The following is a 20,661-nucleotide window of genomic DNA, read 5'->3' as shown; positions in this document are numbered from 1 at the left end:
GTTATGTACTCACAAAACGCTGCATCAGAACATTTGTAAGTCCACCATGAGTGTTTTAAAAACACGTGTTACCCGAGATCTACTAGTCTCAGAAACTACAAGTCGACGTCACTTCCCTGGTTTGAAAAAAGCACGTAAAAGTCCTCCTACTACATCTGTGTGCATGTCAACGTGTAGGAGGACTTTTACGTGCTTTTTTCAAACCAGGGAAGTGATGTCGACTTGTCGCCATTTGTAGTTTTTGAGACTAGTTTACATGGGCTTCGGAGTGCATAGCAATGAAGTCAATTCTACTCCGAACCATCCCTTTAATTCCTTGGCAGAAACAGGCTTTCATAGATTCACACTTTTAGGAATCCATGCGATCTGGAATGTCACATGAAGGTGAAAGATTTACATGCAGATTTCTCGTGTTCAACCTAGTCACATGAATTTGTCACATTGACCAACAGAAAGCTGCTTGTTTTAAATGTGACGTCCGTGAAATGCTTATTCATATTTGCGTAAACAGTTTTTTTTTTTTTTAGAAAATTTCTGCAATCTGGCATCTGGTAGCTTATTATGAAACCTGGTAGCAGTGAAATTACATAAGCACTACGCAAACCATGTGGATTGTTGCCAGCTGCGGTGACGCCGACTGAGGCACCTTATTTGTTTCTGTTTGGAATGTCTCAAGGTGCTCGACGTACTACAGGATGCTTCATGGTCGCAGACTGGGCATGGAAGCTTTCCGAACGTTTCCTCCAGTGGACAGCAACAACTGCGGGCCACAATAACTTTTCTTTGGAAACTGGCATCTCAGGAACACATAGGGTTTGTGTTACGCATCCATACAATAGCTCATTAAAGGTGGATCGAGGGGATTTGCACCAGCTCGGCAAAGATGCCTGGTACATTGCAGGAAACGTTTATTGTTCTGTACAAGCTGTTTCCTTGTTTCTCTTCTCATGACGAACAATTGAAGCAAGACGGGTGTGGGTTAAGGCAAACGTTCCTCTCTTTTCTCATAAAACCCAACTCAAACTGAAAACTGTGGTTTTATTTTAAAGATTGCAATGGATTTGAGTTTGAGTGAAATTGAAATGCATAGAAAATTAATTAATAAAATTGTGTTAAAACAATTAATATAATTGTGATTTTCTAAGCTACTGAACATCTAAAATAGCTTTTTGTAATCAAACATTGCTCTCAACATTTTACTCAATGTACAAATTTGTAGGAAAGCTAGAGAAATTGCATAGTCAGCTCATCCAATTTCCAGCAAATCAAACTCCAACAACAACAACAACAAAAAAGTACAACGACATAAAACGTTGCAAATACTCTAAAAAGCTTCTCTGAAAGGCTATACAGTCCATAAATGTTTCTTTATGATTGTACCATATGGACACAGGAAGTGGCGTCAGTCTTAAAAAACGACGGCTGATCTCAAGACTGATAGGGAAAATTGCTCAGGAAATTTGAAGGAAACAGTGAGTCAGATGAGTGAATTTTCTTCACTTTAAAGGACCAGTTAGAACCGGTTAACCCTCGGGGCATAAATGAGCAATTCCTAGCAAAATACTCCATGAAATGATGCATACGTGTACAGCACAGCTGTATACAAAGTACTTGACTCACAATTTCCTTTAGAAATGACAACATTAATGTACAAGATAGAATCAGACCTGCTTCCTGGTGATAACTGGACCTGGATATAAACTTCACTACCGCACTTGAGGAACACTTTATAAAATTCATTTTGTAATAAAGCCTCATGACTCATGAAGGGTGGGTGGAACTCTGTGACTCTTAAAGTTTGGCATTCGATTATTTCTATGTGCAATTGTGAACATAAGCAAAACTCCCATTGGCATAAATCACCTTGAAGCACCAGCCTGCTTTGGGGAGTCTTGAAATATTGTAATTATGACATACTCATAATTCATAATTCATGACATACTCAAGTCATAATTATGAGATCAAAAAAGTTGAAATTGTGACAAAATGTTATAATTATGAGACAAAAAAAGTTGAAACATGACGTTGAAAGTTGAAATTAGGACGTACCAAGTCATAATTATGAGATAAAAATGTTGAAGTTTTGACAAAAAGTAGGAATTATGAGACAAAAAAGTTTAATTGTGACTTTAAAAGTAGAAATTATGACATACCAAGTCATAATGAGATAAAAATGTTGAAGTTTTGACAAAAAGTCATAATTATGAGACGAAAAAGTTGAATTATGACTTTAAAAGTGGAAATTGACATCCCAAATCATAATTATAAGATAGAAATGTTGAAGTTCTGACAAAATTCAGATGAAATTAGTTTAAAAATTGAAATTATGATATATTAAGTCATAATTATGAGATAAAAATGTTGAAGTTGTGGCAAAAAGTTATAATTATGAGAGAAAAAAAGTTGAATTATGACTTTAAAAGTTGAAATGATGATATACCAAGTCATAATTATAAGACAAAAAAGTAAAATTATGACTTTAAAAGTTGAAATTATGACATACCAAGTCATAATGAGATAAAAATGTGGAAGTTGTGACAAAAAGTAATAATTATGTGACAAAAAAAGTTGAGATTATGACAAATTTTAATTTTGACATACCAAATCAATAATTATGAGATAAAAATACTGAAGTTGACAAAAAGTCGTAATTATGAGACAAAAGTTAAATGACTTTTTAAAGTAAAAGTTGAAATTATGACATACCAAGTCAAAATTATGAGATAATAAAAAAAAGTTGTGGCAAAAAAAGTCGAATTATGACTTTGAAACTCTAAATTATGACATACCAAATCAATAATTATGAGATAAAAATTTTGAAGTTGACAAAAAGTCATTATTATGAGACAAAAGTTGAATGACTTTTAAAGTAAAAGTTGAAATTATGACATACCAAGTCAAATTATGAGATATAATGTTGAAATTGTGACAAAATGATAAATGATAAATAATTATGAGACAAAAAAGTTGAATCATGACTTTAAAAGTGGAAATTGACATCCCAAATCATAATTATAAGATAGAAATGTTGAAGTTCTGACAAAATTCAGATTAAATTAGTTTAAAAATTGAAATTATGATATATTAAGTCATAATTATGAGATAAAAATGTTGAAGTTGTGGCAAAAAGTTATAATTATGAGAGAAAAAAAGTTGAATTATGACTTTAAAAGTTGAAATGATGATATACCAAGTCATAATGAGATAAAAATGTGGAAGTTGTGACAAAAAGTAATAATTATGTGACAAAAAAAGTTGAAATTATGACCAATTTTAATTTTGACATACCAAATCAATAATTATGAGATAAAAATACTGAAGTTGACAAAAAGTCGTAATTATGAGACAAAAGTTAAATGACTTTTTAAAATAAAAGTTGAAATTATGACATACCAAGTCAAAATTATGAGATAAAAAAAAGTTGTGGCAAAAAAAGTCGAATTATGACTTTGAAACTCTAAATTATGACATACCAAATCAATAATTATGAAATAAAAATTTTGAAGTTGACAAAAAGTTATAATTATGAGACAAAAAAAGATGAATTATGACTTTAAAAGTTGAAATTATGATATACCAAGTCATAATTATAAGACAAAAAAGTAAAATTATGACTTTAAAAGTTGAAATTATGACATACCAAGTCATAATGAGATAAAAATGTGGAAGTTGTGACAAAAAGTAATAATTATGTGACAAAAAAAGTTGAAATTATGACATTTTAATTTTGACATACCAAATCAATAATTATGAGATAAAAATACTGAAGTTGACAAAAAGTCGTAATTATGAGACAAAAGTTAAATGACTTTTTAAAGTAAAAGTTGAAATATGACCATTATACCAAGTCAAAATTATGAGATAAAAAAAAGTTGTGGCAAAAAAAGTCGAATTATGACTTTGAAACTCTAAATTATGACATACCAAATCAATAATTATGAGATAAAAATTTTGAAGTTGACAAAAAGTCATTATTATGAGACAAAAGTTGAATGACTTTTAAAGTAAAAGTTGAAATTATGACATACCAAGTCAAATTATGAGATATAATGTTGAAATTGTGACAAAATGATAAATGATAAATAATTATGAGACAAAAAAGTTGAATCATGACTTTAAAAGTGGAAATTGACATCCCAAATCATAATTATAAGATAGAAATGTTGAAGTTCTGACAAAATTCAGATTAAATTAGTTTAAAAATTGAAATTATGATATATTAAGTCATAATTATGAGATAAAAATGTTGAAGTTGTGGCAAAAAGTTATAATTATGAGAGAAAAAAAGTTGAATTATGACTTTAAAAGTTGAAATGATGATATACCAAGTCATAATGAGATAAAAATGTGGAAGTTGTGACAAAAAGTAATAATTATGTGACAAAAAAAGTTGAAATTATGACCAATTTTAATTTTGACATACCAAATCAATAATTATGAGATAAAAATACTGAAGTTGACAAAAAGTCGTAATTATGAGACAAAAGTTAAATGACTTTTTAAAATAAAAGTTGAAATTATGACATACCAAGTCAAAATTATGAGATAAAAAAAAGTTGTGGCAAAAAAAGTCGAATTATGACTTTGAAACTCTAAATTATGACATACCAAATCAATAATTATGAAATAAAAATTTTGAAGTTGACAAAAAGTTATAATTATGAGACAAAAAAAGATGAATTATGACTTTAAAAGTTGAAATTATGATATACCAAGTCATAATTATAAGACAAAAAAGTAAAATTATGACTTTAAAAGTTGAAATTATGACATACCAAGTCATAATGAGATAAAAATGTGGAAGTTGTGACAAAAAGTAATAATTATGTGACAAAAAAGTTGAAATTATGACATTTTAATTTTGACATACCAAATCAATAATTATGAGATAAAAATACTGAAGTTGACAAAAAGTCGTAATTATGAGACAAAAGTTAAATGACTTTTTAAAGTAAAAGTTGAAATATGACCATTATACCAAGTCAAAATTATGAGATAAAAAAAAGTTGTGGCAAAAAAAGTCGAATTATGACTTTGAAACTCTAAATTATGACATACCAAATCAATAATTATGAGATAAAAATTTTGAAGTTGACAAAAAGTCATTATTATGAGACAAAAGTTGAATGACTTTTAAAGTAAAAGTTGAAATTATGACATACCAAGTCAAATTATGAGATATAATGTTGAAATTGTGACAAAATGATAAATGATAAATAATTATGAGACAAAAAAGTTGAATCATGACTTTGAATGTTGAAATAAGGATTTACCAAGTCATAATGAGATAAAAATGTTGAAGTTTTGACAAAAAGTCATAATTATGAGACCAAAAGTTGAATTATGACTTTAAAAGTGGAAATTGACATCCCAAATCATAATTATAAGATAGAAATGTTGTGACAAAATTCAGTTGAAATTAGTTTAAAAATTGAAAGTATGATATACTAAGTCATAATTATGAGATAAAAATGTTGAAGTTGTGGCAAAAAGTTATAATTATGAGAAATTATGAGTTGAAATGATGACTTTAAAAGTCTAAATTATAAAATACTAAATCATAATTATGACAATCATGACAAAAAGTCAATTTTGAGATTAAATTTCAAAGTCAAAATGATAATGTAGAAATTGACATCAAAATCGAAATGACTACTTTACAAGTCAAAATGTTTATTTTTTTAAACTCATACTTTGACTTTTTAAAGCATAATTTTGAATTGGTATGTCATAATTTAATTTCTACATTTTGTCATATAATTATGACTTCTTGTGTCAATAATAAGTATGTCCTAATTTTAAATATTAAGTCATAATGTCAGCTTTTTATCTAATAATTATGACTTTTTTATATGATCATAACTGTTTTTTCTTACATGGCAGAAATGGTCTCATATGAACAGAATAAATTGAAAATCACAGTTTGTTGCTCCCAAACACTGTGTGAACGTACCTATGAAATTTTGAGTCCATTTTCAGTGTAAATCCATGTTTTTTGCCTGTTTAAAGTCTTATGTAATAAATACTCAGCAAGTCTAGTGGCTAAGCACAAGCAATAGCAATGGCAAGCACTCATAAGCATTTTTGAAGAAAGTCAGTAGAAGGCTTGTGAAAGATTAATAATATGAAAACGAATGGTTTATTACATAGTTGGACTCGCCATCATGCTAGAACAATAGTCTTGTGGGAAATAATAAGACAGGACAGGATTTCCGCACCATACAACTCCATCCTTCCTCCGGCCCACGTGACTCCATGCGGCTCACCTCAGCCTGACTGTTCATCACCCACAGGCCGCTGCCAAAGAAGGAGGTCCTGATGCTTTGTTTCTGTGTTCACGTCCTGACTGATGTTACTGATGAGGCCCATTAGATACGTGTTTGATCCCAGACACCTGGCGTGGCTTCGGCCCGCAGCTCCAACTAGAGGAAACATCTGCAGAAAACATGCACATCAGTGGTTTCTTGTGCACTTCTGGTGTCTGGACAGTCCTCAAGATTCCTGTTAAAAGTGATAAAACATATCGCCCCCTTGGAATGCTGGGACGTACACTGTGAGCACATGAACATACTATGAGGTCAGCCTTTTGATTAACGCAGCTTTGTTTGTGTTCTTTCTAATTATACTTCCATGCGGATGAGGGGTTGATTGTTCTCAGGAAATTACGCCGGTTATTAGCTGACCCTGTTTTAATGTGTGTTCTGGTTGAAAGTGCACATTTACGTTCTGCACTTTAAAATAATCAAGCCAAATCTTCCAAAATGAATGCACCATTCAACTATCTATCTGTCTGTTTATCCATTTTGTTAAATTTGTCATAATTATGAAACAGAAAAAAGTTGAATTATGACTTTAAAAGTTGAAATTATGACATACCAAGTCATAATTACAAGATAAAAATGTCAAAGTTGTGACAAAAGGTCATAATTATAGGACAAAAAAGTTGAAATTGTGACTTTAAAAGTTGAAATTATGACATATAAAGTCATAATTATGAGATATAAATGTCAAAGCTGTGACAAAAAGTCATAATTATGAGACAAAAAAGTTGAATTATGACTTTAAAACATGAAATTGAAATATCAAGTCATAATTACGAGATAAAAATGTCGTAGTTGTGACAAAAAGTTATGAGACAAAAAAGTTTCAATTATGACTAAAAGTTAAAATGATGACATACCAAGTCATAATTATGAGATAAAAATGTTGAATTATGACTTTAAAAGTTGAAATTATGACATACCAAGTCATAATGAGAAAAAAATGTTGAAGTTGTGACAAAAAGTAATAATTATGTGACAAAAAAAGTTGAAATTATGACAAATTTTAATTTTGACATGCCAAATCAATAATTATGAGATAGAAATACTGAAGTTGACAAAAAGTCGTAATTATGAGACAAAAGTTAAATGACTTTTAAAGTAAAAGTTGAAATTATGACATACCAAGTCAAAATTATGAGATATAATGTTGAAATTGTGACAAAAGGTCATAATTATGAGACGAAAAAGTTGAATTATGACTAAAAATGTTCATTTTGACATACCAAATCATTAATTATGAGATAAAAATGTTGAAGTTGACAAAAAGTCGTTATTATGAGACAAAAGTTGAATGACTTTTAAAGTAAAAGTTGAAATTATGATGTACCAAGTCAAATTATGAGATATAATGTTGAAATTGTGACAAAAGGTCATAATTATGAGACAAAAAAGTTGAATTATGACTTTAAAAGTGAGAATTATGACATTCCAAGTCATAATTCTACGACAAAAAAGTAAAATTATGACTTTAAAAGTTTAAATTATGACATACCAAGTCATAGTGAGATAAAAATGTGGAAGTTGTGACAAAAAGTCATAATTATGAGACAAAAAAGTTGAATTATGACTTTAAGAGTTGAAATTAGGATATACCAAGTCATAATTATGAGATAAAAATGTTGAAGTTGTGACAAAAAGTTATAATTATGAGACAAAAAAGTTGAATTATGACTTTAAAAGTTGAAGTTCTGATATACCAAGTCATAATTATGAGATAAAAATGTTGAAGTTGTGACAAAAAGTCATAATTATGAGACAAAAAAGTTGAATTATGACTTAAAAAGTCAAAATTACGACTTTCTATCTATCTGTCCGTATATCTATCCATCCATCCATTTCTGCCTTTAAACCTTCAAATTTTCAACGAATTCTCTACATTTAAATGTGGGTTTCTGTAGCACAAACATGACTTGTTTAAATCTGTTGCATACTTGTTTCTAATGCATTCTGGTAGTTTCCATTACTCTGTTATCATAAAAACCCACTTTTGCTTCCTTTGGTAATTTTTTTTATCAGATCCCTCCCGATCAAACTAGGTCAGAAGGGTAACGGCTCTTTCGCTTTGTACACATGCCACACTAAATAAGGAGACTTCAGGGATTGCATTTTGGCTTTCTAGGGGGTACATTTTCCCACTGTTATGAGCAGTATAAATAGTTAAAAGTAGTAAACGTTAGCGGTTTGGTGTGGTCTATCTTGTGATCATCATGCTACATTTACTGTACAGTAAACATAAAGTAAGAAAACTTGAATCAGCCAATGAGAGCATCTTTCTCTGTCATCTGCAATTACTGACATCCTGTTAATGTTTTTTAAAAAATGCTAGATGTCAGTTCACAGGACTGTGTTTGCAACACAATCACCAAAACAAGGGCGTTGCGATAAAAGCTGATATGACAAAAGAAACAAGACTGCAAGACTTTGTCTTTAACTTGTTGATTTTGACAGTTTACCAGTTCACATGAGACAATTTAAGTGTAAACTTAAAAATGTTAAAATAGAATCTGAAAGGGATAGTTCACCCAAAAAACGAAAATTCTGTCATTAATTACTCACCCTGATGTTGTTCCATACCTGTAAGACCCAAATTCATCTTCAGAACACAAATTAAGATATTTTTGATGAAGCAAACAGCTTTCTGAACCTGCATAGACAGTAACACATCTAAATCTAAAATAGATTCTACATTCTTAAAAATAAAGGTTTTTCACAGCAATGCCATAGAATAACGTTTAGTTCCCCAAAGAACCCTTTAAGTGAACATTTTAAAAACGTTTAAAAAATCTAAAGAACCTTTTTTCTGCTATAAGGTTCCATGGATGTTCCAGATCAATTCCAGTGATTAATCTTTATTTTTATTATTTTTAAGAATTTAACAACTTGAGTTGTCCATTTTTGTCAATTTAGTGTTCTTGTGGGCTGTTATTATTACTTCGGAGGCTAACTAACCAGTCAAACTCAAAAAACATACTCTGATACAGTGGTGGCCAAAATGATTAGAACACTAGTTCTTTCTTCAGTCGTAAAGAAATTGTTTTTTGAGAAAACATTTCAGGATTTCTCTTCATATAGTGGACTTCTATGGGGCCCACAAGTTTGAACTTCCAAAATGCAGCTTTAAATGGCATTAAACGTTCCCAGCCTAGGAATACGGGTATTATCTAGTGAAACGATCTGTCATTTTCATGAATATATTGATCTTTATACACTTTTTAACCACAAATGCTCATCTTGTCTAGCTCTGTGATGCGATTTGTCTGTGCGCTCAAGACGGTTAGGGTATGTCGAAAAACTCCCATCTCATTTTCCCCTCCAATTTCAAAATTGTCCTACATTGGTGTTTTACCTTTTTTTGTAAAGGGCAAACTGATCTTTGCATCTTTGCACGTTCAGCGATGTAGGATGATTTTGAAGTTGGGGGAGAAAATGAGATGGAGTTTTTCTCTGTATTGAACCAGAGCACAAAGAGTACACATGTGCATCGCAGAGCTAGACAAGACGAGCATTTGAGGTTAAAAAGTATATATATTCTACTTTTTTCAAGAAAAAGTAAAGAAAGATACTTCTTCCTCGGCTGAGATCATTTAGAGCCCTTTGAAGCTGCATTTTAGAAGTTCAAACTCGCGTGCACCATAGAAGTCCACTATATGGAGAAAATTCTTGAAATGTTTTCCTAAAAAAACACAATTTCTTTTACAACTGAAGAAAGAAAGACATGAACATCTTGGATGACAATGGGGTTAACAAATTATCTCTAGATTTTTGTTCTAGAAGTGAACTAGTCAGTTATTTCTATCTTTTGCTGTAGTGTGTCAGTAGGATATATTAGTTTAGATTTCCAAACCTTTATTTTCCCATTAGTTGTAATAATCCAGTGAGATTTTTGTTTGCACAAGGAGTCTGACAACAGCGCCTGGGGAGCAATTGGGGTTCGGTGCCTTGTTCAAGGACACCTCAATCATGGAATTGAAAGTGGAAAGAGCGCTGTTCATTCACAATCCCCACCGGTGTGGGAATCAAACCGGCAACCTTTGGGTTACAAGCTTGACTCTCTTTAACCATTAGGCCATGACTGCCTCATTTTACAGCATTTTTACACAAGTGCCTAAAACTGAGAACTGTGGCAATGCCTCCAAGATGCTTTACGAAACCATACCTGCAAATCTTTAGTACTGTAAGAATTATAGTCTGCCTCGACCCAGATTCCACTCCACAATATATGTTTAATTATGCTCATTTCTCCAAATGGCTTAATTATTATAGAGAAGAAGAAAGTCAACAGTTTAGACCATTTGGAATAATCACAACCTGAGCAAAAGGTGACCAACTGTAGAATGGGAGCGGGTGTGAGACACTGAGAACCATCTCAGACAAAGGGGTGTCAGAACTTAATTAACATACAGACCACAGCTTTTACGACAGGAGCAACTTCATTTGCATTAAGGGTAGCAAACTGTAATGGAATAAAAAGTTTAAGCTAAGGATGTTCTGGGTTCATTCCGACTCCGTTGAACCCAAGGTACAACATGTACTTTGTCACTGCCATGCTGCAATAAACATCTTCATCAAGATCTTCGACGTCCTCTTCATTTTTTCTTACCGTACTGTTAAAAAAGTTTTAGGCACTTGTGCAAAAATGCTGTAAAGTGAAAATAAAATAATGTCATAAATAGATTACCTTTATCAATTAACTTCTCTTAACTAAATTAAATTAACATTTGGTGTGACCATCCTTTGCGTTTAAAGGAGCTTTTGCCCTACACTCTTAAAAATAAAGGTTCCAAAAGAGTGTTTTTGTAGTGATAGAAGAACCCTTTTTGGTTCCCCAAAGTACCTCTTTTAGTGAAAAGTTTCTTCATAGAAGTTTCTTCAAAGAACCTTTGTTTTTAAAAGAGTAGGTGCACTTGTGCATCGTTTTTCAGGTAGCTTTGTAGGTCTCTTGAAGCATCTTGGAGACGTTGCCACAGTTCTTCTGGATTTAGTCTGTCTCCGTTTGTTCTGTTTTCTTCATGTGGAGCACTGCTTGTCAGACTCCTTGTGCAAACAAAAATCTCACTGGATTATTACAATTAATGGCAAAATGAATGTTTGGAAATGTAAACTGATATTTTCTACAGCAAAAGATCAAAATAACTGACTTAAACCCATTTTTTAGCTGGTGAAAATACTAGTGTTCTAATAATCTTGGCCACCACTGTGGCATTGTGTGAGACAGACATGCATCTCCACCAACTCAAATACAAGCATTTCACTCCAAACAGAAGATGTGGAGGCTGGTACATGCTGCGGGGTTTTTACGCAGACCCTCCTGAAAAAAAACAACAGCCTGAATCAACAGAGATTTTCCTGCTTCGGTCTGACTCATGATTAGTTCTGCTGTCAAGCTGCCACCGAATGTGTTGCTCAGCATTTTTAACACACTTTGGAACACTTTCGTTTTTTCAAGAATCAGAGAGCTTTCAATACCACAGAAACCTGGCTACAGTAAATGTCATCAATAGCTTTCAATGGAATTAAGCCTTTGTGAAGGGCGTCCACTCCAGTAAATGGACAATTGTAGCTAAGACATAGGACATAGGAAACTGTCACTTCTGGGAATGAAGCTTTGTGTGAACAATGAACAATGTCCATTTAATTCAAATCTAAACTAAATAAAAAAATAATTATGATATATTTATATGTAAAATTAATGAATAGGTCAAATTGACACTTTCTGCTCAATCAAACTGTTTAGTATCTAAGGTGGTACTGTGGCTGTCTTCCGTCATTTTCTCTGCAGCTGCATGTTCACAATCACAAATACGAGACAGTTCACCCCTCTTCCTGTTTTTCCTGTGCCACTCCTCTGCATGCTTTAGGAGAGGAAGTAACAAATCTAAGCATACATTATGACTGTACACATGACACACTGGGCTGCACGTAGATAAAAACCGTATCACGCAAGTTGAAAGACATTAAAGGATTTTGTATGTATAGTTTTCTTTTTGTTATTCAGATTAATCATATGACAAACCATAAAAAAAACAAGTAGTAGAATATGTTTACATATTTTAAATATGCATGTTTATATACTGCTCAAAAAATAAAGGGAACACTTAAACAACACAATGTAACTCCAAGTGTTCCATTTATTTATTTGAGCAGTATATGGCAACATAATTCCTAATGGCAAGAACCCTTAAAATCTCACAACTCTGACTTTTTTCTTGCAGTTTTAAGTTTACATTTCACAATTCAGTCATTTTTTTGTCCAACAAGGAAAATAAAATAGGTAAATGTGACTTTTTATCTTGCAATTCAGATTTTTTTTTTTTCTGGCAATTGCAAGTTTATAACTTGACTTTCTGAGATGTAAACTCGGAATTCTACGAAAAAATCAGTTGTGAGAAAAAATGTGAGATATTAAGTCAGAAATGTGAGGTAAAAGTCACAATTATGTCTTAAGCCAAATAGCCAATAATACATTATGGGTCAAAATTGTCGTTTTCTACTTATATGCCAAAACTCATTAGGATATTTTGTAAAGATCATGGTCCATAAAGATATTATTTTGTTAATTTATAGGCTCCATTATTCTAAATCAAAACTTCACAAAATATTTCCAACAATCTCTTCATGTTGTGATAAGTGCAATGTGTCAACAGGAACTTTGTTTCATTCTTTGTGGACATGCAGTAAATTACAACCATACTGGAAAAATATATTTAAATTTCTTTCTGAAGTGTATTCAATGAATCTGGAACCTGATCCTAGTATTGGACTTTTAGGAGCAGTGGACAGTTCTTGCAGTAGAAATCAAACACAAGCAATTCTATTCTTTATGTGTATTGCAAAAAAAAAAATCATTTTACAAATGTGGAAATCTGATGCTGCTCACACCTTTGAAATATGGGCTAGAGAACTGGGAAATATGCTACACTTAGAAGAACTGAGATTCACACTAAGTGACAAACTGTCCATTTTTAAAAAGATTTGGGAACCATACTATTTTTGCAGATAGACTAAACTGATATGTGACCCTGGACCACAAAACCAGTCTTAAGGCTGGGGTATATTTGTAGCAATAGCCAAAAATACATTGTATGGGTCAAAATTATTGATATTTCTTTTATGCCAAAAATTATTAGGAAATTAAGTAAAGATCATGTTCCATTAAGATTTTTTGTAAAATTCCTACTATAAATATATCAAAATGTAATTTTTGATTAGTAATATGCATTGTTAAGAACTTAATTTGGACAACTTTAAAGGTCATTTTCTCAGTATTTTGACCAAATATGGTCCTATCCTAACAAACCATATGTCAATAGAAAGCTTATTTATTGAGCTTTCATATGTTGTATACATCTCAGTTTTGTAAAATTTTATCTTATGACTGGTTTTGTGGTCCAGGGTCACATATGGACTTTCACAAGACTATTGTATGTTAATTAATTTATTTTATTTCATTATTTATTTTATAATGTCTCTTTTGGTTTCATTGTCCATGTACACCTTGCTTCAATTTTTAATTTCTGTCGCAGCCAGTTCCATATTATGATTATAAATGTTACTCATGTATAATATGCCTTTTATTTTATTTTTTATGAACCTTCCACAAACAATTTAATCAATGTTAGTTGGGGTTTTGAGTTCCTTTTTGTAATAAGCTAAACTCACTGTGTTAGAGTACTTCCAAGAGAACTTTGATATATGGTCCATCTCTTTCTTGTAAGAATTTAGGCAGTACTGTATGTATGTAGGTTTTTTCAATGAAAATGAAAAAAAAAGGGTTGAAAAAAAAGATATTATTTTGTACAGTAAATATATCAAAACTTAAATTTTGATTAGTGATATGCATTGCTAAGAACTTCATTTGGACAACTTTAAAGGCAATTTTCTCAATTTGCTGCACCCTCAGATTCCAGATTTTCAAATAGTTGTATCTCTGCCAAATATTGTTCTATCCCAACAAACCACACATCAGTGAAAAGCTTATTTATTCAGATTTCTTCTTGAGATGTATACATCTCAATTTCTGATTTTGCGGTCCAGGGTCACATTTAACATTTCACACACACAAAATAGCCTTCTTAATTATTTCCTAACAAAGTCTAGTTAGAATGTTTTAAATCATTTAATAATTTCTGTCTGGTTGCTAGGTCTGGTTATGATGTTCCGTTTGGCTACTTTGCGTTGTTAGCGTTGGACGTCTATGAATGAAGTAGTTCAAGGTTTTTTGACCGCATTACAGTTGCATATCACTTCGCCAAACATCCACTAAGTGGCAACTAGCAACAGAGAGGCAATAAACAACAGGTAAAGGAAAAAATGGTTAATTAACTCGTATAAAGTTTCGCTTTTAAAAGTAATAAATGTAAAAAAATAACTGTAAATAGATGAAATGTTGTATTAGGATGTACTGAAGGGTTTAAGAGAGAGAGAGAGACGGGAAAGCACCATTGAAAACACGCAGGTAAGCGCTTGCTTTCTTCCACACACGCACGCACACACACACACACACACACACACACACACACACACACACACACACACACACACACACACACACACACACACACACACACACACACACACATTTGCTCAATATGAAAGAATTGAAAGCATTTCGCGCTGTTAACGTTGTTATTTGCCGTTTTTAAACAAAACAATTAATTCGCGTCGTGGCTGCTTAATCATTTGCAACGCTCCGTCGTAGTCAATTAGGCTATTTCTGACGTGCCTTTTTAACATAACGAAAATCTCTCTTATCTTATACATTTGTGTGCTTGTTTTGACACCTGGCCCCCTTGTGCAAACGGGACTTTTCTTCCTAAAGAATGCCAGGAAGACAAGGAAGTCACACTTCCAGTATATTGTCGCTACCATCACTTTTGAAAACTCCGAGTGAATGATGCAGTTTGGCTTTATCCAGTTTTGTCCAGCGGCTCTCACTTCTGATTGGCTGTCGGGAGACGCGCTTCGCTCCGATTGGCTGGGGCCGCTCCTCTTTGTTGTGGGTGCACTATAACAGCATCCTCCCTACACACAAGTGCACAAAACTTCCACAGCAACACTGCCAAGCGATGTAGAGATACTTCTACTCTAAGCACCTAATTTGAATCAAGTTACGGGATCTAGACTTTTTAAACAAAGAGAAGCATCAAACACTTTGCAAAGATGATTTCTGCGTGTCTGGAGATTATCGGACTTGGCTTGAGCGTCTCCGGGACCCTTTTGGTGATGGTGGCTTGTGGGCTGCCCATGTGGAAAGTGTCCGCCTTCATCGAGGGCAACATTGTGGTGGCGCAAAACATCTGGGACGGGCTGTGGATGTCCTGCGTGGTCCAGAGCACAGGTCAGATGCAGTGTAAAATGCACGACTCTGTCCTGGCGCTGACCACTGACCTGCAAACCGCTCGGGCTCTGACGGTCATCTCAGCGGTTTTGGGCGTCCAGGCTCTGATGATAACCATCGCTGGAGCTCAGTGCACCAACTGCATCAGTAAAGAGTCCATCAAAGCCAAAGTAGTCAACGTCGGAGGGGTGATATACATAATCGCAGGCTTGTTTGTGCTGGTGCCTCTGTGCTGGATGGCCAATAACATCATCTCGGACTTCTATGACCCGCAAGTGCCTTATGCAAAGAAGAGAGAAATTGGAGCTGCGCTCTACGTCGGATGGGCAGCATCTGCCATGCTTCTAGTCGGAGGAGTGATTCTGTGTTTCTCTCGTCCAGCTGATGAGAAATCTTCGTATCCTCTAAAATATGTTCCTCCACCTATGAAAAGTGTATCAGTCAATGGGGACTATGATAAACGAAACTATGTGTGAACTGAACTTGTGGACTAGTGGCTCTGCGCAAATAGACTTTCAAGGCTGTAAGCTGTCATTAAAAATCAATTTTAAGGTTCAAATTTATATGAAAATGTATTTTTTAGGTGCTATAACTGGGCTGAAAAGATTGAATATTCATTAAAACTGAATGTCATGAAACAAAAACATGTTGTTTAAAAAAGTTTTAGATGAAAATCATGTTGGAGCCAACTTCCCATTTACATGCAACTTAGCAAACTTTTCAGATGATCAACTGACAGAATGTATAAACTTTTGACTGTGTGTATGTATGTATAAACTCTGTTTGATTAGATGTTTCTGTCTTAAGCTTGTTTAACAGTCATGGCAATGATGAATTAGATGCACACGGGTATTTTTGTCTTAGTTAATGATATTAGGGTCAGCGGCCCACTTGTTTGCGTTTGATTTTAATCACTGTGGCTAAAGGGGGTGAAGGGAGGGTCTATATTTCTTGTTTTTGTTCGTCTTTATGAGAGTGCACTAATTAGACACGCTCTGTGCTCCAATAAGATGTTGAATAATGCCTATTGTTCTGCCTATAGACTCCAGGCTGCAGCTTTACATGAGACTGTTTTGATCATTTAAACCTCCTGATTGTACATAATTGTATGAAACTGTTTTTTAGTATCATATTCAAAGTAATAAATAAAAATTGTTTTGTCTTGTTGAATAATTTTGATGGTACATAAATTATGCTCCTTGAAGTTTTGGAAGTTGAATTTCTGATTCTTTTTCTAAAATAAGCCAACATTTCCAGCTTGTTTTCTTACAAAAAAAATAAAATAAAAAATAACCCAACTTGGGTTATTTGGCAACCCAGCACTGGGTAAATAATGAACAGAACACATGCTGTTTTTTTGACCCAGCTGGTTGGGTTAAATGTTTTTACCAAACATGCTGGATTGTTTTATTTAAGTCAAAAATTGTTTTAAAATTATTTTATTGCTGGTTTAAAATGGGCTGGAAATTCTAAATTACACACAGAATTAATGAGGCAAAAGCAATTATCAAAATATGGACATTTATTATTAAGCAAGAACACCCATGGACAAAAATAAAAGAAAAATTTGAATTTATTTGGGTGAATACAGCATATTTTACAATATTACATACCATTAAACTTGTTTAACAATCATTTTAGAAGTAAAAAATGTAACATTTAAAAGTAGCATTTTAATTTAAATGTATTGAACCGTTCTCTGGAATTTTCACAGAAATTGTGGTAATTCTCATTCTGGTGTGTTGGCGAAAGCCGGTGATGGGCTGCTGTTCGCCAGGGGACTACAAACAGCAGCTTTATTCAGTACATGGGTAAAAATCTTAAAAATAACCCAGTAAAATGACTCAGGCTGAACTTAACATGTGGGTAAAAAAAAAACAACCCTGCATTTTTTAGAGTGCAGAAAAACTACTCAGCACCTGTGTGAAAATATGAAAAACAACCCAATAAAATGACTCAACAGAGGATGCAAAAAGCCTGCTCTGACTGTAACTCAGCAGCTGGGTTGTTTTGTTGGAAACAGGCTCAACCCAGCATTTTTAGAGTGCACTTTAATAATAAAAAAACTGTAGAAAAAGCAATTTTGTTTTGAATTTCAGATTTTTTTTTATTTTATAAGCCAACATTTCCAACTTGTTTTCATAAACTCTAAAAAATGCTGGATTAAAAACAACCCAACCCGGGTTATTTGGCAACCCAGCGCTGGGTAAATATTGGACCGAAGACATGCTGGGTTGTTTTATTACAGTTAACTATTGTTTAAATATTATTATATACCTGGCTTAAAATGGAATGGAAATTAAAAATCACACACAGAATTATAGAGGCAACAGAAATAATAGATAAAAAAAAAGATAAACATTTATTATTAAGCAAGAACACCCTTGGACAAAAATAATGTTTCAACATTATATACACTCCAAAAATGCTGGGTTATTTTTTTAACCCAAATGCTGGGTTCAGTCTGCTGGGTCATTTTATTGGCTTGTTTTTTTTATATTTTTTACCCAGGTGCTGGGTAGTTTTTCTGTAACTAAGCTGTGGGTTCATTTTTGTAAGTTGTTTTTTCTACCCAACTGCTGGGTTGAGCCTGTCTCTGACAAAACAACCCAGGTGCTGAGTTACAGTCAAAGCGTGGGCATTTTGCGTGATTGCGTCCTCTACAGGAGAGAGCAGTTCTCAGTGCTGCTGATTTGGTGCACAACGGGGTCCTATATTATGCTCTTTATTTTGTTTTGGGGGTGCACTAGAAAATGCTCTCATGCTTGGTGGTTCGAAAAACATTATTTTTCACATAATTTATATTATTACAATAGCTTTCTCCTCATCCTGGCACAAATGACTCGATTAGTTCCGGATTTGATGAAGGCCCGCCTTTGTGTTGTGATTGGTTAGCAGTCCCACTGCGTTGCGATTGGCGAACAGTTTAGACAGCGTTTCAGTCCCTTCCCAAAGCAACAAGTTCCGTGTACAACTGTTAGCATAAAATAGATTAAAGTGATTCTTTCGTTTTAAATATGGATATTTTTATACAAAAACACATCGGTTCACTACAGGAGGCTTTCACCCCATCCACCCCCCCCCCCCCCCAAGCCATTATAAGTTTTTAAAATTTTTTTTTTTTTATGGATCGATGCACTTTGGACTTGTCTTAGACTTATGGAGAGAAACAAAGCATCTAAATCTTGGGAGTCCCAGGAATATTTTTAATAGAACTCCAAATGCATTCGTCTGAAAGAAGGAAGTCATATACACCTAGGATGCATGGAGGATAAGTAAATAATACACTACAGTAGTGTTGGTCCTAACATCAGACACATGATATTATCATTATTGTGCTAATTTATTTAATTATTTACATGTCGGAAACCAGCTCCAGCGTAAGGCTAGTGAAACTATTGAACTGTATAATAAATAAATCTCTTACCACACACCACTCACAGCCCACCACCTCTTATGTAATGTATGCTATAACCACACAATTAAATTAAATTCGTCTTATTTTGTGTTCTGTATGTGATTTTTAATTTCCACACCATTTTAAGCCAGCAACATAATTTTTAAACAATAGTTGACTTAAATAAAACAAAATAACCCTGTCAAAATAACCCAGCATGTGTTCTGTCTAATTTTTACCCTGAACAGTGTTGCCAAATAACCCAAGCCAGGTTGTTTTTAACCCAGCATTTTTAGAGTGTAAGAACTAACTTAAATTCAAATGCTGCTTACATTTTCTATTTCAAAAATGTTTGTTAAACGAGTTTAAATGTAAGTTATATAATAATCTATGCAGTATTCACCCAAATAAATGAAGTTTGTCTTAACATTTTTGTCTGTGGGTGTACTTGCTTAATAATACATTTTCAACTTTTGATTTTTAAATTCCAGCCCATTTAAAGCCAGTAATATAATCATTTTTAAACAATAGTTGACTTAAATAAAACAACCCAGCATGTTGGGTAAAAACCCAGCACTGGGTTGCCAAATAACCCAAGTTGGGTTGTTTTTAACCCAGCATTTTTTAGAGTGTACCATTGAACTCTTTTAACAATCATTTTAGAATTAAGAATGAGATAAAAATAAAAAAAATCACAATAATCCACAGGTAATCCACACCACTCCAGTCCAACATCTTGAGAAGAGAACTAATTTTCTTTTTGGGAATCAGTTTTTTAACTTGCACTGGTTAGAATGTATATTTATTTATTTTGAGTATGATCTCAGGCATTGTTAAAGCAAGGACGACAAAAGACAGAGCTGTGACCTTTATCCTCATTAAACATCATCAGCGTCATTTCAGGTCTCTGGAATACTGGAACTTTGACCCAGTTCTGAGTCCTGTGGGAAAAGCTCACATGCTCTGAAATGACAGAAATGGCACACAAGAAATGATGGCGCCTCTTCTCCCCTGATGTGGCCGATAGATTAGAGACCAGCAGCAGTTGGGCCTAAAGCCAAATCTGGTCAAGCGCTCATTTCCCCATGAGCTCAGGAAGAACATGCACTAACAGCACATACAAGTGCATTAAACATTGATTATATCAGTTAAATAATCAGGGTTCTTTAATAGAATTATTTTAAGTTATTTTAATTTTAGAACTATGTGCAAAAATATTTCCACCTAAATTATTATTTTTTTTTTTAATTATAATACATTTAATATTCTGCTGTTTTTCCAGCTCACTAATTAAACTTAAGACATTCATGTACACAACCAGTCAAAAGTTTTTGAACAGTAAGATTTTTGGCTCAGCAATCCTGCATTTATTTGATTCGAAGTACAGCAAAAACAGTAAAATTTTAAAATATTTTTACTATTTAAAATAACTGCTTTCTATTTGAATATATTTTAAAATGTAATTTATTTTTGTGATTTCAAAGCTGAATTTTTAGCAACATTACTCCAGTCACATGATACTTCAAAAATCATTCTAATATTCTGATTTACTGCTCAGAAAACATTTATTATTTTTATTGTGTTGAAAACATAATAAAACAGAG

At 33.0% G+C, this 20,661-nt stretch overlaps 1 protein-coding gene across 1 annotated transcript; it reads left to right on the top strand.

Annotated features, from left to right (window-relative positions):
- The first annotated feature begins 15,376 nt into the window (after window positions 1–15,376).
- Window positions 15,377–16,834, top strand: cldn5b (claudin 5b). The gene has a single exon (XM_073829591.1). It carries the CDS (start codon window positions 15,483–15,485, stop codon window positions 16,134–16,136), a length of 654 nt encoding a protein of 217 aa, XP_073685692.1. The 5' UTR covers window positions 15,377–15,482; the 3' UTR covers window positions 16,137–16,834.
- Window positions 16,835–20,661: the final 3,827 nt, after the last annotated feature.

Source organism: Garra rufa, chromosome 23, assembly GCF_049309525.1.
Source record: "Garra rufa chromosome 23, GarRuf1.0, whole genome shotgun sequence".
Lineage (NCBI taxonomy): Eukaryota > Metazoa > Chordata > Actinopteri > Cypriniformes > Cyprinidae > Garra > Garra rufa.
This window is presented reverse-complemented; position numbering and strand designations above follow the sequence as displayed.

What these genes read in the sequence shown, in the direction of transcription:
- cldn5b (XM_073829591.1), top strand. Translation starts at nt 15,483, where the DNA reads ATGATTTCTGCGTGTCTGGAGATTATCGGACTTGGCTTGAGCGTCTCC.